Genomic DNA, 22,924 nt, shown 5'->3' on the forward strand with positions numbered 1-22,924 from the left:
GAGGAGAAGGGGACGACAGAGGATGAGATGGCTGGATGGCATCACTGACTTGATGTACATGAGTTTGAGTGAACTCTGGGAGTTGGTGATGGACAAGGAGGCCTAGTGTGCTGCGATTCATGGGGTCACAAAGAGTTGGACACTACTGAGTGACTGAACTGAACTGAACTGAACATGTTAGCATATGTTATATATTATAAAATAGGGAATAATAAAAGTAATCAAATAGCAATTCTATTTAGAAATACTTATCACACACATTGCAGTTTGATCGATGGGAATACCAAAGCTGAAGATTTAAGAAAGCATTCAGTATCACACTGGGAATGACAATACCTCCATGGGAATTTTTCTTATATTAGGTCCCTCTTACTTTCTGGTTTGGGCTTTTATAGGGCTTGGTTCCTTAGTCAAATGCAGGATTTAATCATCAAAATGCTGATTGAAAAGTAAAAAGCGCAAACTGAAAAGTGCTGAAAAGAAACAGAGGAAGGGAAAAACACCGACGCTTAGTCAACCTGGAAGTCTTTTGGATGCACGAGGGCTCCTCTGTGTCCTGACAGCAGGCTGGACGCAAAGTGGGCACAGAAGAGCCTGGAGCTGGGACCTGCGGGGTGAAGGCAGTGCCAGCCCCCTGCGCCCGCCCTCTGGGACCTGGCTTGTCTTGCACGTCGCTGCTCCACGCCTGCGCAGGTGGTGGGGCTTGTCTGACAGTAGAAGTGTGACTCCAACGCCGTTTAAGATTGGTGGCATAAAGAGAAGACAGTGATCCAAGGAGGAAGTGTGAATTAGAAAAAGAAACGCTTTTTCTCACTCCGGTAGCTGCAAATAACCTCACGCACGACTCCTTACTTCCAAAACCCTCTAGGCCAAAGTGCTAGGGAAGGAGAGTTTTCTGGAGAGCGCTTTCTTTTTCAGGACGTTGTCATCAAAGAGCTGAATGTGCTAAAGGCGTGGATTTTCAAACTCTCGCATCTCAGGAAACAAAGCGTTCTCATCACTCTTTCACCTCCCTACCTACACCCTTCCTCCCACTCACACTCAAAAAGCGGGAAAGATTTCTGGGGTGTCCAGTGGAGGAAGGTGAGGGCTGTGTGTTTCATTTAACCAGGGCGGGGACGGACCTAGGGAAAGAAGTAATTGTGGGGGTTGGGGTGGGGGTGGATTGATTGCAGCATCTGTCCCTGCATCGATCGCTGGGGCTGACTGGGCTGGCCTGGCCAGTGTCCCCTCCTCTCTCACGTGTGTGTCCCTCCTGGAGCCACACGCTTGTCGAAGAGAAGGACCGTCCCCGATAGGCAGGACCAGTCTCCACATCAAGGGTGTATGAGTGGCTTTGTGCCCCTGCTGCTGCTGCTGTTAAGTCACTTCAGTCATGTCCATCTCTTAGCGACCCCATGGACTGTAGCCCACCAGGCTCCTCTGTCCCTGGGATTCTCCAGACAAGTATACTGCCGTGGGTTGCCATTTCCTTCTCCAATGCATGAAAATGAAAAATGAAAGTGAAGTCGTTCAGTCGTGTCAGACTCTTAGGGACCCTATAGACTGCAGCCTACCAGGCTCCTCCGTCCATGGGATTCTCCAGGCAAGAATAGTGGAGTGGGTTGCATGCCTCTGCGAGGGGATCTTCCCAATCCAGGGACTGAACCCAGATGTCCCGCATTGCAGGTGGATTCTTTACCATCTGAGCCAGCAGGGAAGCCCAAGAATACTGGAGTGGGTTGCCGTGTCCCTCTCCACTGAGCCCCTGCTAGAATCTCCAAACAAGCTCTCAAGCAGTAATGGCAGGGGTGAGGAGGGGTGTGGAACTCATGATTCTGTTGTTGCAAAGTACTGGGGGTGAAAATGAACACATCCAGGGGAAACGAATTCAGAGTCAAGAAAAGGCAGAAGCGTGCTGGTTGCTGACAGACTGTGCTCATGAATAGAGCCTCTCAGCAGCTGAGACTTTCTCAGGACTCGCCACTTCAACTGTGGTCCAGCTTTACCTGAGGGCTTCTTACAAATATGGAATCCCAGGCCTCATCCCAGACCTACTGAATGAGGATGTGCACTTAAGAAACCCACTGGGTGATTTGTATCTGCACTTAGCTTCAGAAGCTCTGAACTAGGACACTGACATGTTTCAGGCATCCAGTAAATTAATAAAGAAATAATAGCAGAACCAGAAGTGTTTAATTGTTCATACTGAACATTTTTTTACTTTTGCAAGAATACTGGAATGGGTTGCCATTTCCTCCTCCAGAAATGCTCTTCAAGGGGATCCAGCCAGTCCATCCTAAAGGAAATCGATCCTGAATATTCATTGGAAGGACTGATGCTGAAGCTGAAACTCCAATACTTTGGCCACCTGATGCAAAGAACTGACTCACTGGAAAAGACCCGGATGCTGGGAAAGATGGAAGGTGGGAGGAGAAGGGGACGACAGAGGATGAGATGGTTGAATGGCATCACGACTCAATGGACATGAGTTTGAGCAAGCTCCGGGAAATGGTGATGGACAGGGAGGCCTGGCGTGCTGCAGTCCACGGGGTTGCAAAGCATCGGACACAACTTAGCGACTGAACAACAAACCTAATATTTAATTATTTTAACATATGCATTAAAATGACTGTGTATAAATAATCAAATGTGAAGATAACATCAAAAGTCTAATGTCTCTGTAAATGTCAGGTCCAGGTCCTCCTGGCCCAGCATGGACCTGCAAAGAGTATAACATCACCACCACCTAACAGCTGTTTGGAACTCAGTAACTCCCCAAACATCAGACGCATGCCCTAACTGTGAACATGAAATACTTTGCTTCTAATATAATGACACCATGGTGCGGCAGGACCATCTGTATCCCTGCCCCAGAGAGAATTTTCTGGTGCACCAAGTTATGTTTTTGGCCAGCTGAAACTCAAGTTTAGCTTGATTGGTATCAGAGAAACCCATATGCAGTCTTTGTAAGCAAGAGGAATATGACCTCGAGGGGCGGCCCACTGTGGCAGCACATAAGCAAGTTGGCAGATGTATCAGCTATGCATATTAGTCCAGGAGTACAGTTCTTTGGGGACTAGAGTCCAAAGACAAAGACATTTGTGGGTTGCTGGTCAATCTGGAGCATTTCTTCTAATTTTTCTGGATGTGTTTTTGACAGGAGCTTAAGGGCAGTTCAATAAATTAAAATGTATTTACATGGCAATGAAGAATTTTCTTGACACGCAGAGTTATTTAATTACCAAGGTGCTTTGCGTGCTGCTAAAGTTAAGACTGTGTCAGCCTTTCTGGGACAGATCTTTATTTTCAGGGCCATGTGGCTCAGCCAGGAATGATCCCCTGGGTTGGAGCTTGTCATTTATATAAGAGGAGTCTCCTCACTGACCCCTATTTCCATAGACAGCTCTAAACAGATCAGTAATCTCAATGTCAGACATCATGATGAAGTCAGCGCTGCCAAGGCCAAATGTCCCCCTTCAGGGATGTGGCCTCCATCTCAGAGGAATTGTAAATGAAGTCATACCCCATTTGCAGTCTTCAAAGCATGTCAGGGTTGCTGTCTATCTGAGTGACATTCAGAGAATTTTCTTGCAGCATCAAGAGGTAGGCGTTTGATGAAAGTCTGTGTTCATGCTGGCAGCATCGAAGCACAGTTGGTAGCCACTGACCTCACGTTATCAGGGACGGGGACAATTTTTCTCAAGCTCTTCACCAAACCAGTTCCATAGAAAAGGGGACTTGAAGTCCAGGCACTCTAAGAAGCAAGGAGTAAGAAAGACGGTCTAAGAAGGACACTCTAAGAAAGTCAGGCACTGAAAGCTCTGAGTCCAATCCTCGGTACTAATCCAGGTTGGCAAGAAGATAGGGTAAAAGACATGTATGCTTCAAGCCTCCTAGACTTCCGGTCAAGTTCAAAGGTGAGTAATTGATTTTGATCAGAGACGACATTGGCAACATACATTGGCAGTGGTTCAGACCCTCCCTTTAGCTAACACAGATCAAAGAAGCTAATCATCCTGAATAAAAGTGAGATGGAAAAGCCAAACATCACCCATCATCCTTCTCTGGATGTAAATCAAAATACATTCAATACTTAGCTTGCTGTTGTTACAGACAGAATGAACAGACCCAAGTCATCCATAATCAGACCCAACTAGGCCATGTGGTTGAAGAAGAAGAATTCTGTCTTAGAACCAGTTAACCCAGATCTCTCATTTGATTCAACCCTTAAAGGAAATTGGCCCTGGGTGTTCATTGGAAGGACTGATGTTGAAGCTGAAACTCCAATACTTTGGCCACCTGATGTGAAGAGCTGACTCATTGGAAAAGACCCTGATGCTACGAAAGATTGAGGGCAGGAGGAGAAGGGGACGACAGAGGATGAGATGGTTGGGTGGCATCACAGACTCAGTGGACATGAGTTTAGGTGGATTCTGGGAGTTGGTGGTGGACCGGGACGCCTGGCGTGCTGTGGTCCATGGGGTCGCAAAGAATCAGACACGACTGAGTGGCTGAACCGAACTGAACTTATGAGCTCTAGGTCCTCAGAGAAGTCACTGGACCTCCCCAGTTTTCATTCTCCTATTTGACCTGAGAGTTTCATTACTGGAGAACTCTTGGATCCATTCCAGTGGTAGAATTCTATTTCATTGATTCCATTTACGGAAACTACAATCTTTTTCATCCAGTCCTTCTGGAAAGCAAGAGTCCTTGCAGTTGGTTTAAGATTTGCAGCCGAGTGAGCTGTCTATCATTCACCTATCTCACACTCACCCTTCCAGGTCCAGACCTCTTGACTCTGGTAGTGGGATCCGACATCAGCCGCTGTCCCAACACCCCCCGGCCCGCGTGCCGCGGCTATCTGCATAAGAGGACGCACTCCGGGTTCATGAAGGGCTGGAGGAAGCGGTGGTTTGTGCTGAAGAATGACGGCTGCCTCCAGTATTACAGACACAAGAAGGTAAACTGAGGGGAAGGCGGAGGGCTGGAGCGCGTAAGAATACGCAACTCTGGGGTGTGCGGTGGGTGCATTAGCAAAGGATTGTCTTGTCAGGTCCTGCGCATGGTGAAGGATTCTAGAAACAGGGCTCTCCCCTGTGACTTCTAAAGAACTTTTCCTTCTCCAGAGGTTCAGAGGAGTGTAATTTATTTTCTCTGCGGCTGCATAAATCAAGGCTGGCATGAGTTTCTATCTCATTTATTCCTATTCTCAGATGCTCTGTGAAAACTCTCTTATCAAAGTCAAGAAAATAAGAGCCAAACCATATACCTAGTGCCCTAGAGAAATCAAGGCCGACTAAGGCAAAGCACAGCTAACACCTCACTGGCCCGCGTGTGCGGGCACTGTTTCCTAGGTAACAGGGGCTGGAGTCCGCAAGGCTTCTGAAGCAGAGGACCTGAGAATATACTTCATCTCCTCACCCAGGGCCCTGTAGAGCAGCGATTTCTGACCATAGGTGAAGGTTGAAAGCTTCTGGGGAATGTTCTCAGAATAGAGTTCTAGTGCTCCCCGTGTTTCAGCCAAGTCTAAGGCGGGGCCTGGGCCTACCGGTCTGGGGAAGGGACTTGGGGTGACTTTAGCTCACAGTGCAAACGACCAACCAGCAGGCCGTGTCCTGTGGGCAAAGGGTTTTCTCTGCCCTATGCAGTAAAACACCAGGGCTTCGCTGGCTGCTCAGTCAGTCGAGAGTCTGCCTGCGGTGCAGGAAGCCCAGGTTCGATCCCTGGGCTGGGGAGATCCCCTGGAGAAGGAAATGGCAGCCCACTCCAATATTCTTGCCTGGAGAATCCCATGGACAGAGGAGCCTGGTGGGCTACACACAGGGTCACAAGAATCGGACACAACTTAGCAACTAAACCACCACCCCCATGCAATATTCCATGCGATTCCCTGGTGGCTCAGTGGTAAAGAATCTGCCTGCCAGTGCAGGAGATGTGGAAAATGCAGCTTGGATTCCTGGGCTGGGGAGATCCCCTAGGGAAGGAAATGGCAACCCACTCCAGTAGTGTTGCCTGGGAAATCCCATAGACTGAGGAGCCTGGTGGGCTACCATCCACAGGATCACAAGAGTTGGACACGACTTAGTGACTAAACAACAGCAACATGTAATGTGGTTTAATTTTTTTTTTAATCACATGCAAGCATCATATATTTCAAAAATTTTGCACAGAAATTCCGATGTCCAATTAAAAGTCTCCAGCTGAGTAGTGGCTGCCTCCTCCAGGGAGGCAGACAGCTGCCCAGTCCAAGAGAGGGCCCACTGCTTCCTATGTCCTCTGCCCTACTGGCTTCTCTCCAAAAATTATATTGCCCTAGTTTCTTAATTTTAAGGGTTTTGGGGGTATTTTATATATTTTAACAAAGACATTAATTCTTCTCCATAACAAGAATATCTATATATCTATCTGTGTGCTTAGTCACTCAGTCGTGTCCGACTCTTTGAGACCCGACAGACTGTAGCCCACCAGGCTCCTGTGTCCATGGGATTCTTCCAGGCAGGAGTACTGGAGTGGGTTGCCATTTCCTTCTCCAATATATCTATCTATATGTATATAAAGAAATCAATACATTTAAAAAAAAATAAGGAGTGACTTTGCATGTGGAATCATTGTGAATACTTCTTATTTCTAGACTGTGGATCACTGATTTGTGACACAGACTAGGAGGTGTCTGCCTTTCAAGGCAATGTGAGCCAATCAGCTGCTTTGCAAAAGCCCTGTGCAGGAAAATAAGATTCTCTGTAATCAGGGTGAGAAGCCTTGCTTTCTGTATTCTGAGTATGAAAGGGGAACAGACCAGAAGGTTCCAACCTGGGTATGCTTCAGAAGCCCCTGACGAGTTTGCCAAAGTACAGATGCAAACAGTCTCCCGCCCCCTTATCTCCTCAGTGGGGCCCTGGAAACTGTATGTTCTTTTGCAAGCAGTCAAGGTCATTCTGAAGGAGCAACGTTCATTGCCACCTATAGTCATAGAAACAATAATGCAAGCTTGCCAGTTGTTCTTTCATGGAGTGGATGGTTTATCCTGATAGTGTGTGCTTCCCACCTCCAGTGATGATGATTTTTGTTTCCTTTTGTGAAACACTGACAGTAGTATTAATAGATGCCAGCTTTTCTTCAGTGGCCTTTCTCAGCAAAACAAACGCGTAAAGCAACCTCATGTCAGGCATCTCACGCTTTTAAGATTCCTAGTTCCTGCGATTTAGAATGGTTCAATCTAACCAGGGGGCAATCACGGAGCTAGTGGTGCCTGCAGATGTTGTATTTGGCTCGTACAATGTTTTCATAAATTTTTTAATGAAATGCATTCAGGTGAAGCATGTGCTCTCCAATCTGCCATAATCCCTACTCCTGCTCATTTCCTCATGCTGAGCCCAGTCATTTAAATTACTCACTAGGCCCTGTAGGGATATGCGTGTGTGCGTCCTGATGTAGAATTTATGTGAAAAATTAAAAGGGTGGTGGTAGAGTGGTTAGAATTAAAATAGATTTAAAAAAAAAAAACCACTTCTATTCCTGTTTGGAAAAGAAATATGCATCTTATCGTGAGTTTGGACACAGCTAAGAAAAGAAGCATCTTGAGTAACTGCAGTCGGAAGCATCACCACCACAACAGGTTTAACACAGAAATGGTAGAATATAAAAATATGGCTTTATTTTGTTTACAAAATCTCTTACAGATCTCTTGCAATGCGACAAATTCCAGAATACATCATGCATAATCTTTAGGGTAGATTGCAGTGACTGAGAAGAGTTAAGGGGGCATCATAAGAACACAGCAGATTAAATTAGCAGAAAATCAACTCAGCTATACAGTATTCATTCATGCAACAAATATTTATTGAGTGCTTTTTAAGAGCCAGGCATTATGCTAAGCACTGGGAATTAAAAAAAAATAAAAGACATGGTGCCTGCTCTGAGTATACTTGCAGCTCCTGTTATTGCTCCGTTTCTGCTTTTATCAGTGGAAGAGACTGACATGGGGAAATGGACCCACAAATAAAGATGCAGTTGTGATTGGTGCAGTAAAAAAAACTATGGGATGGGAGAAGAGAATTGCAGCAGTCTGAATCCAAACAAGAGGTGCAATCATACAGAGATTTAAAAAGTGAAGTTTCATATAAATATGGCTTCCATGATGTCTCAGACAGTAATCTGTCTGCAATGCAGAAGACCCAGGTTCGATCTTTGAGTCGGGAAGATCCCCTGGAGAAGGGAATGGCAACCCACTCCAGTATTCTGGCCTGGAGAATTCCATAGACAGAGGAGCCTGATAGGCTATAGTCCATGGGGTCTCGAAGAGTTGGACACAACTGAGCGACTAACCCACATGCATACATAGACTCTAAGAAAACTCTGTGTCACCAAGAGAGAGTACTCAAGGAAGGGCAGACCTAGAAAGGGCAGCCCTCTCCAAGGCCCTCCGTAGGAAATGCAGTTGAAGCTCCTGGCTATCAGAGCAGCTCGCCGGTTTGTTGAGACAGAGGTAGTTAGTCTGCAGTCAGAGAGCAAACAGGAAGTAAGCCTGTGGAGCCCAAGACGGGGCAGGCAAACTGAAGCTGGCGGCTGGTACCTGGGTGAGTCACAGGAGCTGGGGATGCCTCTACAGTAGGGAGCCCGCAGCATGAGAGATTCCTGAGAGGAGGACCGCAGGAGCAGGGGAAGTGAGCAAGCGGAGGGCATCAGGGCCCCCAGGTGGGCAGGGGTGTCCCCATGGGGAGGGTCACGGGAAGGTTTGCATCACGTCACCCGAGAACCACAAGGCTACCGGGGACAGTGTGTCCTGGGTGAAGAGCTCAGACAGAGCTTCGCCAGAGGTCCATGACTCAAACTGCAGACCCACCCACAGCAGCTGCAAAAAGCAGAAGACCCCTTCCCCTTGCAATGTTCCTCTGTCGCCCTCTACTGAGAAAACAATGCGCTTGTTGTTTAAAAAACAAACACAAACACAAACCTGGGGGAGAAATTGCGTGCATTATTGCAGAGCAGGTACTCAGGGGTGAATTTGGAGCTGAAAGCCACAAATTCACAACTGACACAAGATTCAAATGGAGGATTTAGTATAGATTAGAGGACACAGGATTATATAATGAATTCCTTCTTGAGGATGTAACATTTTAGCTTAGGGCTAAGGGCTGAAGAATTGATGCTTTTGAACTGTGGTGTTGGAGAAGACTCCTGAGAGTCCCTTGGACTGCAAGGAGATCCAACCAGTCCATTCTGAAGGAGATCAGCCCTGGGATTTCTTTGGAAGGAATGATGCTAAAGCTGAAACTCCAGTACTTTGGCCACCTCATGCGAAGAGTTGACTCATTGGAAAAGACTCTGATGCTGGGAGAGATTGGGGGCAGGAGGAAAAGGGGACGACAGAGGATGAGATGGCTGGATGGCATCACTGACTCGATGGACGTGAGTTTGAGTGAACTCTGGGAGTTGGTGATGGACAGGGAGGCCTGGCGTGCTGAGATTCATGGGGTCGCAAAGAGTCGGACACGACTGAGCGACTGACCTGAACTGACTGACTGTATAGGACAGGGGCTCACCTATGGCTGAGTCATGTTGAGGTTTGACAGAAAACAGCAGAATTCTGTAAAGGAATTATCCTTCAATTAAAAAAAAAAATAATAGCCCACTTGGGATTCCCCAGTGGCTCAGTGGTAAAGAATTTGCCTGCAATGCAGGAGACACAGGTTCGATCTCTGGGTCAGGAATATCCCCTGGAAAAGGGAATGGCAACCCACTCCGGTATTCTTACCTGGAGAATCCCATGGACAGAGGAGCCTGGTGGGCTACAGTCCACAAGGTTGCAAAGAGTCGACTGAAGCCACTTAGCGTGCACACACACAGGATCCCACTTAACTTGGTAGTTACTAAGTCTTTTACTGTTCTTTTAGTGATTACCAAAAATATTACACCGTGCATTGAGACTTTCTAGAGTCAAATATGGATTACTATTTAAACTATTTTATGGACATCACAACATCTGATTTAACCGTGTCTTAAGTAATATGTTTGTGTTGTCATATGCTTAAATTCTGTACAGATTGTAAATCTGCTGAGATATTATCAGTATTATGTCATACAATCAATATTCTACTTGTCAGTGTAAATTGTTTCTTTGTGCTTTATTCCGTATATATTCTCCTGAACTTCTTCTGTCTAGTTTGATAGCAAATAATCTCCAAAAGGCCTTACTTTCTGCAATCATTTTTCCAGTTCTAGTGCCCATTTAATTATTTGTTTATAGTTTCCTGTTCATGCTGAAATGTTTAAACCTGTGTTTCATATTTTGACATATTGATCATAGTCATCCTGAGTCCATCCTTTATCAGGATCCCCTATAGATGCCTGTTTCCATCATCTGCCATTTCTGCAATTTTGTCTCAGAATTTTAAGCAACCTTCAAACATTGTGAAGGGTGGTCTTTTTGTCACTCATTCTGATTCCCAAGATTGGTTTTCATGATTCTAACTCAGAACCTGATTTATCAAGATCTCCTCCTTGATGGGTCTGAACTCCACGAGTGTGTTGAAATCTCTGCTCAACGTCTTCACCCCTTCAGATAGACATGACCTCAATGTTGGGCTCATCTTCTGCTGGGTTTTAGCCCCATCATTCTTCACTATCTTATAGGCTCTCTGATGTTTTCAAAGAGGCATTTATATACACTCCAGCATTTCTAAGTTTCTTAGTTGGTCCTAAGGAACCGGTCTGACATTAAAAAAAAGGGCAATTCCAGTGACAGCTGAAAAGGAAGGAGATGTGAGGGGAGAATTGTTTTGTTATTCTTTTTTAAGCTCTAAGATACCAGTTTAAGTGTGAATGATTCTGAAAGTGGAGTCAAGCAAGGGGAAAAAGGCTGGAGATACAGAAAAAGAGGAATAACTGGTGGATCCATTTACCTTATATGCCATCTACCCTGAAAGTTGGGTCTATATAGCTCTTCAGTACCAGCAGAGGAAAATGAACTTTATGAAGGATAAGACAGAATGCTCAACTAGGTTTTTAAGAGAAAGGGAACATTCTCTGTCCATCGGAGCAGAACAAGCCAATTTTTGTTCTGTTCTGTGACCCTACGTCCGCAAGAATCCACACGTGGGTGTGTGTGTGGGAAGGGGGGTCGCTGGAGGACGCTGGACACACTGGGCCCCACAGATCTCAGAGAAGAAAGCGGCTGTGCTTTAAATACTTGCCTCTACTTCAGGAATTCTGATCGTCACGGCATATTTACGTTGCTGTGTTGGAGGAAGACTCTAAGGGACTGAGTGGCACAGAGTAGTATGAGAGACTTCACTTTGAACAAAGTGTAAACTTTGGAGCATGAAATAAGATCAGTTATTTTAGCTATGTGTCTTGAATTCTTTTGTAAATGTGAGCTGCTAATCTTTGATTTCCTTCTTTGAAAAGAAAGCAGATAATACTCTCTTCCAAAACTGCCGCCGTGTTCACAGCACACTCTCAAAGGCTGTTAAGCTCTAACCCCAAGTGCAGGCAAGGGCAAGCAGACTGGAGTCCAGGCTTTGAAGGTCAGTTGGCTCTACAGTGCCCAATGTTATAATGACTTTCATAGTATAGTAAAGTATACTAAAGATTATCAGAAAAAATAAAAGAATTTCCCTAGAATTGTCTCAAGACAAGTCCAAGTCCCTTGGACTGCAAGAAGATCCAACCAGTCCATTCTAAAGGAAATCAGTTCTGAATATTCATTGGAAGGACTGATGTTGAAGCTAAAACTCCAATACTTTGGCCACCTGATGTGAAGAGCTGACTCATTGGAAAAGACCCTGATGCTGGGAAAGGTTGGGGGCAGGAGGAGAAAGGGACGACAGAGGATGAGATGGTTGGATGGCATCACTGACTCAATGGACATGGGTTTGGGTGAACTCCGGGAGTTGGTGATGGACAGGGAGGCTTGGCGTGCTGCAGATCATGGAGTCACAAAGAGTCGGACACGACTGAGCAACTGAACTGAATGGAACTGTGTCAAGATGCAGAAGGAAACCAGCCCCGCGGAATGGGCTTGAATGGATGGCAGGAGTAAACAATACAGTTGACTTCTGATGGCATTTTATGCTCTTGCTTGTTAGCACAATGGTTCTGTGCACGTAGCTCTCCAGGTGACCCTATGGAGGGGATGGAACCCTGGAGCTCTGAGGAGAGATCAGACCAAGAGATTCAGTTATGTTCTATATGAAACCATGTGCATGTGGAATCGGCACCATACATCGAGGTCCGCTAGGAAGACTGTCAATTCCAAGAGAAGAGAGCTGAGGCCAAAGCTGCGGGAACAAGGGCAGAGCCGGTCAGAAGTCTGGCACAGGGAGGAGGGTCTGGCCTCAGAGGCCGAACACAAATAGCCAATGGGACTGAAAGGAGACCAAAAGGAGTTTTATGCGTGCAGAGCCCAGACAAAAGCGTGTTTCAAGATGCAGAGAGCAGTCCATGGAGCTGACGCAGCCGTGAAGTAATTGCCTGCTAGACACAGGCCTCTTAGAGGGAGGCTGGGTCTCCTTTGCTAGAACAGGCCTCGCTTCTATCTTTAAACTCACTTTTTCCCAGTCTAAAGGCATGCTTGTCTATACTATCCTGAGGGAGGTAGAGAAGGCTCTCTCGAACATACATTTCTTTGACGAACTTTCTATCCCTCATCTCCTTTTCTAAGGCAAATTCTTGGGAAGAGCTGTCTAGCACCACATTCCTTCATTCCCTTTCCTAACCCGCCGCAATCAGGGGTCTGTCTCTACTGTACGTGTACACACTGAAATTAGGATCACACCTAGGTAATCCAGGAAAAGAGAATAAGATGAGAAAAGCAGTGGGCCACCAACATTTAACGGGACGTGATAATGTCTACCTGATAGGACTCTTATGTGGATTAAATTAAATATGTAAACCAACAATTACAGGGTCCGGCACAGACTGTCAACTGCTCGATTTCCTCCCCTTGACCCATGTTACCTTCACCTGAGTAATTTGCCTGTGGTCATGTAGCTGATAAGTGAGTATAGATGCAAACTCACGTCTTCCTGGACCAAAAGGTTATTTCCTTCTTTCCACGACTCCAGACTTCCTTCCCAGGGCTTTAGTCCCCAGTTTGGTACCTCCCTGCAAACTACCTGGAAGAGAGGGGTGAACATAAGAAATATTAACTAAGATTTGTGTCATTTGCTGATTTCACAGGAATGGAAAAAATGAATACCTCATCAGTGGAAAAATACTCGTGGCATTCAGAAGGCAGGGAATGAGTCGATATGTGCAATCGATATAACAGGATTTCCAAGTTTCCAATAAAGTCTGGACTGAGTTTAGCACGAGGTTTCAATACTGCACCTCGTTGCAACCTTACTTTGTAATTTAAGAGATTGCCCAGTAGGTGGCGCAGCTTACTCACAAATGGTTTCTCAGCACCCACCTGGGACCGTAAATTGACAAAATTCTTGTGAATGCAGGAAGAGACTGAGAACTAAGTTAGACCAACTTCCTCCTTTTCCCAAATATGAAAATGAGGATTAAAGACTACATAATTTATAAGAGAAGACCCAGCATTTCAACCAGGTTGTTGATATTTACCTGGAATCCACCTCTTTATACAGGCTACCAGCCTCAAACTTTGGGTGGTATCCACTAAGAAGACCATGCAAAGATAAAGCAGCTAGCTCTGGGTTAGGAAAAGTGTCAGATACATAAGGAGAGTTGTCTGCCATGAGATGACCATTTTCTTAAGATGATATTCTGTTGGGGCTATTTATCCAGTATTAAGAAGTCTCAATTTAAAAAAGGACATTTAAAATGGGAAGAAATCCAAATCCCTTGTACCTTCCTGACTTCCTCCCACCACCTTCTGCTTTTTCTCCTACGACAGAGTCCCCCTTGATAGGTAGACTTTCAGACTGTGAACTAGAAGGGAGCAAGTCTCCCAAGGCAGCTTCCTTTCCAGGCTGCCCTGGTGTGGGAATTTCCAAGGACAAAGGCAAGGCCGTCATGCCATGTCCACTTGTAAAACATACTCTTGGGAGAAATCCATGGCCATCCTGTCATTGGCAAAACAGTTACTGAAACCTTACTAAGTGTCAGAGACAAGCTGTAAAGACAATAGGAGGCCAATAGCTCTCAGAGTTTCGCCTTCGTGTGGGAAGAGGTAGGAAGTACAGTGGATAATTTCCGACACTGATAAGTATCTGAGTTTGAGAGTGGCTGACATAACTTTGCCAACAAAGGTCCGTCTAGTCAAAGCTATGGTTTTTCCAGTAGTCATGTATGGATGTGAGAGTTGGACTATAAAGAAAGCTGAGTGTCGAAGAATTGATGCTTTTGAACTGTGGTGTTGGAGAAGACTCTTGAGAATCCCCTGGACTACAAGGAGATCCAACCAGTTAATCCTAAAGGAAATCAGTCCTGGGTGTTCATTGGAAGGACTGATGCTCAAGCTGAAACTCCAATCCTTTGGCCACCTGATGCGAAGAGCTGACTCATTGGAAAAGACCCTGATGCTGGGAAAGATTGAGGGCAGGAGGAGAAGGGGACGACAGAGGATGAGGTGGTTGGATGGCATCGCCGACTCGATGGACATGAGCTTGAGTGAACTCCGGGAGTTGGTGATGGACAGGGAGGCCTGGCGTGCTGCAGTCCATGGGGTCACCAAGAGTCAGACATGGCTGAGCGACTGAACTGAACTGAACTGAGAGGAGTGGTGGGGTTGGGAGCCTAGTTTCAAGGAATAGTCAAGGAAACTTGTCTGAGAAAATGGTATTTCAGATGAAATAAAGATCTGCAGGAACAATTTCAGTAGAGGAACCGTTAGTACAAAGGGCCTGAGGAGGGAACATTAAGCTATTTTCAGTCATTATAATCTAAGCATTAGGCATTTCATCCTATTGGTTCTTAAGCACTTGCTGCCTGGTATAAAGACACATCTTGAAGACACTGAAGCTGAAACGAGGGAAAGGAGAGGCGTCCCTCTGGAACACACCAGGTGCATCTCCTTTCCCTCACGTGGACATTGTAAGGACGTGTACGTCCTGCAGGCGGGCCCTGGTCTGTGGGTAGGCAGGGATCACCAAGAGCAGAAAAGACTCACTAAATGCACCAAATACAAGCTGCTGCTACTGCTGCTGCTAAGTTGCTTCAGTCGTGTCTGACTCTGTGCGACCCCAGAGACAGCAGCCCACCAGGCTCCTCCATCCCTGGGATTCTCCAGGCAAGAGTACTGGAGTGGGTTGCCATTGTCTTCTCCAAATACAAGCTGCACGTACTTAAAAGAGCTTTTAAAAGAGCCTGCTTATCTCCATCTCATTGTTTCTCAAAATGTGGTCTGAAAACCACAAATTAGAATCACCTCAGCACTTGTTGGATACCTCTAGACATCAGATTGGGTCTTCCAAATCTGACTGTAGGGGCTGGGGCTCAGGAATATGGATTATAATAAGTGTACACACACATACACACACACAGTGAATGCTATCCACGCTAACACTGAGAACTGATGCTCTGTGGAATTTGCGTTTCCCCAGCGTTTCAGCTCTTCAAACAGTATGGCCTTCAACTTTTTCCTAGCACAGGCTCCGTCCTTTCTTTAAAGCAGGAAGAGGTTATAAAGCCTCTGGGAGAAAAAGGGAAGATTAATGCATGGCCAAAAGCCCTGTGAAACATTAGGGGGCTTTAAAGAGATCTTTAATAGTCTTTGATAATTTGTGTTTTTTTAAATCTATAATATATGAAGGAGCACTTTTCTCTTTGGATTTGAATAAACAAAGGACGTTAGGCTTTCTTCACAGGTGTAGTATTAGTTTTCCTGTGGATGGTGTAATTTTGTGGGCAATAATGAGGTCTTTCTACATCTCACTGGCTCTCACAAGCTTCCCTGGTGGCTCAGAAGGTAAAGCGTCTGCCTGCAATGCAGGAGACCTGGGTTCGATCCCTGGGTCAGGAAGATCCCCTGGAGGGGGAAATGGCAACCCACTCCAGTACTCTTGCCGGGAGAATCCCATGGACAGAGGAGCCTGGTGGGCTACAGTCCACAGGATCCCAAAGAGCTGGACACGACTGAGAGACTTCACTTTCATTTTCTTTCACTTTCTACAGCTCAAGAGCACCGAGCTCTCACCTCATCCTGTTCTCAGGGGCACAGTGGGAAGAAAGTTTGGTTAGTGAGATGTGGGCTGGGGGGATGCGACTTCAGATCCTGCAGCACAGCAGCGAGGACCCCGTGAACGCATGTGGGGTGGTAAAGAGAGCGGGCGTGCGCCTCACGCCCACTGGAATCTTTGCATTTGATTCAGAAAACCATGGGCCAAAGAGCAAAGGTAACTTCAGACTTCATACCCACCTCTCCCCTATCTACCATTAGAGACTGAGTTTGCTTCGTTTTTTTAACTCATCCCTCCACGGACAAGCAAACCCCCGTGGAAGTAAACCAGCAGAAGGAGTAGGATTATGTGGTTGCCCGATTTAGACCAACACACTTAATGCTTGGTTTCTTTTCTAGTTTTAATCATCAAAGAGCGTGAAGGGAAAGCACATGAGTGTCTCCCACAGACTTTTCCAGCAGGCCATCATGCCAACAGCAGCAGCAGCTGCAGGACCTACCGCAGAGGAGCTCTTTGCTGAAAGACGGTTTGACACTCTTCAACTGTTTCAACCAAAATGTCAGAGACTTCATCAGGATGCATTGTATTTCCTTGGCTTACACTTATCTCCTTGTTTCAGTACAACATCTGCTAAAATCACAAAAGGAGAACCAGCCAAAGTATGTGTATTTGATCTTCATGGGAATTCTTGGGGCACAAGTTTAAGAATGGACAGTTAGGACAAATTATTCAGGAAGGACATACGTGTGTTAGTCACTCAGTCGTGTCTGACTCTTTACGACCCTGTGGGTGGTAGCTTGCCAGGTTCCTCTGTCCATGGAATTCTCCAGGCAAGAATAGCGGAGTGGGTTGCCATTCTGTTCTCCAGGGGCCCTTCCCAGCCCAGGGATCGAACCCTGGTCTCCTGCATTGCAGGCACACGTTTAAGAACGGACAATTAAGGCAAATTATTCATGAAGTCACATGCCACGTGCGTCTCTCCTTTTGGGATGTACTTATCATCATTTCCATGGAGGGTATTTGTTTGCAGACCTGTCCTTTCACCTCAGAACTAACATAATGTTTCCTTTTAAACTGAGTCATCTTTGTCCTAAATATTGCATAGTCACACAGGTCTGCCATCTCCTGTTTCCTTAGGCCAAACAGGATGACAAAGCAAAGTAGGCGACTGTCCCCAAGTCTCTTTGTACTCACTGCCATTGTGTGTGGTGGTCAGATGTGTTTGTTATATTGCAAGCAATTACCATAGTGAATGAGTTGCACAAAATTCTACCCAAGAAATTCTAAAATAAAGAGCTTGCAAATGGAGTGCCTGCTCTAGCTATGAAAAATGTGTTCCGAAAGCACAGAAGGAACATTTGCAACTTGAAACTTTTCATCAGAAATTGAGAGAACTCAAGGTCAGTTTAATATTAATTTTCTCCAAGCTCTTTCATCTAAGAGATATCAAGTTGCATTTGAATCTGGTAAAGAGATATGAATATAGGTCAGTTTAGCCTTCAAAGGACAAATTTCTTGAGAAATATCCTGTATGCATCTATTTAGTTTTGAGTATCATTAGGTTATTGTAAAGTGAAAATGACCAAAGCTTGCCTTTTTCATAGAAAGGGAAATTTGTTTCTGGTAAGTCGAAATTGCTTTTGAATAATTTATAGGGAACAGAGAATTCATCAGGTCTGATATCAGCAGCCATGAGATTGCCTTATTCTATAATGGGTGTGATGGGAGTTGGAAAGCTGGAGTTGATTAGCATGAGAATTCCTATCTGGAACTTCATACAGGTTAAAGGCAGGCAACATTTAAGAAATGGAAAGCTGGAGTCAAAACTATGTAAAAAGTAACCTTTGAAAAAAATAGCCTACTGTGAATGATACTCTCTAGACAACCCCCCGCCGACCCAATGCTGATATTGATTCCACCATAGTTGACAGTAAGTAAGCAAAACCTCATCTTTTATCACCATCCTCTCCTCTTTTTCACTGGTGGGGAGATGGTAACAGGAACATGATAAAGAAGTAAAGCCAAATAAAATGAAAACAGATTGCTCCAAATAAAGTGAGATAAGACCTTCAATTGATAACTGTTCAGTTCAGTTTAGTTGCTCAGTCGTGTCCGACTCTTTGTGACCCCATGAATTGCAGCACGCCAGTCCTCCCTGTCCCTCACCAACTCCCGGAGTTCACTCAGACTCATGTCCATTGAGTTGGTGATGCCATCCAACCATCTCACCTCTGTCGTCCCCTTCTCCTCCTGCCCTCAATCTTTCCCAGCATCAGGGTCTTTTCAAATGAGTCAGCTCTTTGCATCAGGTGGCCAAAGTACTGGAGTTTCAGCTTCAACATCAGTCCTTCCAATGAATATTCAGGACTGATTTCCCTTAGGACGGACTGGTTGGATCTCCTTGCAGTCCAAGGGACTTTCAAGAGTCTTCTCCAACACCACAGTTCAAAAGCATCAATTCTTCGGCGCTCAGCTTTCTTTATAGTACAACTCTCACATCCATACATGACTACTGGAAAAACCATAGCTTTGACTAGATGGACCTTTGTTGGCAAAGTAACATCTCTGCTTTTTAATATGCTGTCTAGGTTGGTCATAACTTTCCTTCCAAGGAGTAAGCGTCTTTTAATTTCATGACTACTGTTACCATCTGCAGTGATTTTCAGATCAGATCAGATCAGTCGCTCAGTTGTGTCCGACTCTTTGTGACCCCATGAATCACAGCACGCCAGGCCTCCTTGTCCACCACCAACTCCCGGAGTTCACCCAGACTCACGTCCATCGAGTCAGTGATGCCATCCAGCCATCTCATCCTCTGTCGTCCCCTTCTCCTCCTGCCCCCAACCCCTCCCAGCATCAGAGTCTTTTCCAATGAGTCAACTCTTTGCATGAGGTGGCCAAAGTATTGCAGTTTCAGCTTTAGCATCATTCCTTCCAAAGAAATCCCAGGGCTGATCTCCTTCAGAATGGACTGGTTGGATCTCCTTGCAGTCCAAGGGACTCTCAAGAGTCTTCTCCAACACCACAGTTCAAAAGCATCAATTCTTCGGCACTCAGCCTTCTTCACAATCCAACTCTCATATCCATACATGACCACAGGAAAAACCATAGCCTTGACTAGACGGACCTTTGTTGGCAAAGTAATGTCTCTGGTTTTGAATATGCTATCTAGGTTGGTCATAACCTTCCTTCCAAGGAGTAAGTGTCTTTTAATTTCATGGCTGCAGTCACCATCTGTAGTGATTTTGGAGCCCAGAAAAATAAAGTCTGACACTGTTTCCACTGTTTCCCCATCTATTTCCCATGAAGTGATGGGACTGGATGCCATGATCTTCGTTTTCTGAATGTTGAGCTTTAAGCCAACTTTTTCCCTCTCCACTTTCACTTTCATCAAGAGGCTTTTGAGTTCCTCTTCACTTTCTGCCATAACGGTGGTGTCATCTGCATATCTGAGGTTATTGATATTTCTCCAGGCAATCTTGATTCCAGCTTGTGTTTCTTCCAGTCCAGCGTTTCTCATGATGTACTCTGCATATAAGTTAAATAAACAGGGTGACAATATACAGCCTTGACGAACTCCTTTTCCTATTTGGAACCAGTCTGTTGTTCCATGTCCAGTTCTAACTGTTGCTTCCTGACCTGCATACAAATTTCTCAAGAGGCAGATCAGGTGGTCTGGTATTCCCATCTCTTTCAGAATTTCCCACAGTTTATTGTGATGCACACAGTCAAAGGCTTTGGCATAATCAATAAAGCAGAAATAGATGTTTTTCTGGAACTCTCTTGCTTTTTCCATGATCCAGCAGATGTTGGCAATTTGATCTCTGGTTCCTCTGCCGTTTCTAAAACCAGCTTGAACATCAGGAAGTTCACGGTTCACATATTGCTGAAGCCTGGCTTGGAGAATTTTGAGCATTACTTTACTAGCGTGTGAGATGAGTGCAATTGTGTGGTAGTTTGAGCATTCTTTGGCATTGCCTTTCTTGTCACTTCCATTGTTTCCCCATCTATTTGCCATGAAGCGATGGGACCAGATGTCATGATCTTAGTTTTCTGAATGTTGAGTTTCAAGCCACCTTTTTCACTTTCATCAAGAGACTTTTTAGTTCTTCTTCACTTTCTGCCATAAGGGTGGTGTCATCTGCATATCTGAGGTTCTTGATATTTCTCCCAGCAATCTTGATTCCAGCTTGTGCTTCATCCAACCCAGCATTTTGCATGATGTACTCTGCATATAAGTTAAATAAGCAGGGTGACAATATACAGCCTTGAAATACTCCTTTCCCAATTTGGAACCGGTCTGTTGTTCCATGTCCAGTTCTAACTGTTGCTTCCTGACCTGCATACAGATTTCTCAAGAGGCAGGTCAGGTGGTCTGGTATTCGCATCTCTTTAAGAATTTCCCACAGTTTATTGTGATCCACACAGTCAAAGGCTTTGGCATAGTCAATAAAGCAGAAACAGATGTTTTTCTGGAACTCTCTTGCTTTTTCCATGATCCAGTGGATGTTGGCAATTTGATCTCAGGTTCCTCTGCCTTTTCTAAATCCAGCTTGAGCATCTGGGAGTTCACAGTTCACGTACTGTTGATAACTGATCAATTCCCTATTTCTTACACTAAGATATTAGAATTCTTTCTCTCACTCCTTTAGACCTGCTGCTGAATCACTCTACCTTGAATCTCATAATAAATTTTAAAATCTATGATCTTGGACTTCCTCAATATCGCATGTTTAGTCTTGTTCTTTAATTTTAAATGATCTTATTAATCATCTTTTTGTGTGCAAAGGATACAGATAATCATTCGTTTAGAAACCAAGTTGAGTAAGACTAAGTTCCTAATCTCATAATGGGCGGTGATTGAACTTAAGCTTTTAGCATGACTAAGATTTCTGCACATGTAATGTGGGAAAGAAACTCTGAGATGGAAGCAACTGCCTGAGAAAAGGCTATACAGGGATATACTGAGATCCAACCAAGGAACCATAGTGGGGTTGACTAATTTGACTGCATCGTGGGGTATACGGAGAAGACTAGTAGAGACTTAGACTGTAAAGACAGACCAAAGCCGATACTAACAAACCTTAAATTCACAATAAAGAGCTATACCCCACGTGGGTGGCAATGAAGAACTGCTGAGTGGCTTTGAAGCCCAGAAGCATAACTGAAAGATGAATGAAGCCATTCCTCAGGACTGTGGAGAGGTGCCAGCAGATTGGATTGTAGGGTGAGCTAGGAAGCTTTGCACGGACAAAGGCAAGAGACAGGAGGCTGCATTTGGCTGATGGCACTGAGAATCAGAGAAAGAAAATGGACCTCAAAAATATTTTGCTATTCCCAACTGTTACCCTACACTCTGTTCACCAGTGTTACATCCTCTGTCCCACTGAAGACACTCTCCTTGACAGTTCCTTGGCCAACCTCTCCAGCCCTTAGCTATGGAAGTTCTTAACTTGGAGTTCAAGGACTCCCAGGAATATAACATTGAAAGGTTCTTGAACTTGGATGGAAAAAATGTTACATCTTTATGATCACTATTTCACTATTTTTTCTCCAACCGAAACGTAAATGTTTCCTCAATTATAAAATAGGGAACAAACCACCATAAACTTAGCTATTCTGTCAACTTTTTAATGAAAGAAATTACAGATACTTTGTGTCATAGTTATGGTTCATATACTAATATATAACTTGTATTCATCACTATTTCAAAATTAGGTAGCAGTTAGTTCCATTACCAGATCCTATTGTTTAATATGTTATTTAAAAAAGCAGATGCTATTATATCATATATTTTTCTTTAATATTTTGATAATGGTATTTCAGTGTAATTAGTTTTCTGTGTAATCCTAAATGTTTTGATTATGCACATAAAAATGTTATTCTAAAAAAAAAAAAATACACAAGCTTATCCAGACTGCCAAATATAAAAAAGCTTGGCAGAGATCTAGGTCATCATTTGAGGTCCCGGCCTGACACAGTTTCCTGACCATCTTCAAGGTCTTGCTCTGTACCCTTGAGAGAGAACATTCCTTCTCTCACTCCTTCTAAACGCAGCCGTGCCTTTGTTCAGCACCTGCAGACAAGGGAAGGAAAGATGTCCCCTCACCTGCCACCTCATTGCTGGTTTCGGTTCTTGCCCCCCACCACCATTCTATTTTCAGTTTTTCTTCTATTTTATGAACCTTCTTTTATGTACCTTCACAATGCCACTGCTTTCGTAACCAAGCATAATCTGTCTCCATTTTGTCCTATTTTGCTCCCTGGAAAATTCTTCCTACACTGACTAACATGCTGCACTCTGCCAGATCTAGTCAGTTAACTGTTGCTGCATCCCAGAAGCCAACGGCTTTTCAAAGTGAACGCCAAGCTCCCGTCGATTCACTTCTTAAGAAGAGAGAGCAGGAGGTGAGAGAGGAATTTCCTGCTGGGAAATCAACGCTGTGTGAGGCCCCTCACCAAGGCTGTGGACCATATGGTGATGTGGGGAGGGCAGGAAGGAAATCGGTGACCAACAAAGAAATGGAGAGGGGGTATTTTTAGGGTTCAGGGAGTGCGCCAAACGTGAATTTTGTCTGGGGTTGAGCCTGACTGCTCCCACTGAATGATCTTGTGTGTTGGGAGTCTTGGCACGTGTGCATAAAGTGATAACCTCTGCTGTGTAACTTCTCAAGGGCACAGGCTTAGGCCACACAACAGAAACGAAACCACAATAAATACTGTCTTTGTTGACACTGTGATTAAACTAGAATAACTTGAACAGATTTAGTTTTTATAAAAAGTTTCAATTTACCTCATTTCCTGTGACAGAGAGATAGCTCTGGTGATGGAAAATGCCACACATTCTGGAGAATTCT

General features: G+C 44.8%; 1 protein-coding gene across 1 annotated transcript in view; it reads left to right on the forward strand.

Annotated features, from left to right (window-relative positions):
• LOC102410054 overlaps positions 1–22,924 on the forward strand; it is a 119,451-nt gene that overhangs the window by 50,568 nt on the left and 45,959 nt on the right. The window contains exon 7 of the mRNA XM_006056410.4: positions 4,764–4,942. Within this exon, the coding sequence (XP_006056472.4) occupies positions 4,764–4,942 (179 nt within the window). The remainder of the gene's footprint in view (positions 1–4,763; positions 4,943–22,924) is intronic.

This window comes from Bubalus bubalis, chromosome 9 (assembly GCF_019923935.1).
Source record: "Bubalus bubalis isolate 160015118507 breed Murrah chromosome 9, NDDB_SH_1, whole genome shotgun sequence".
Classification (NCBI taxonomy): domain Eukaryota; kingdom Metazoa; phylum Chordata; class Mammalia; order Artiodactyla; family Bovidae; genus Bubalus; species Bubalus bubalis.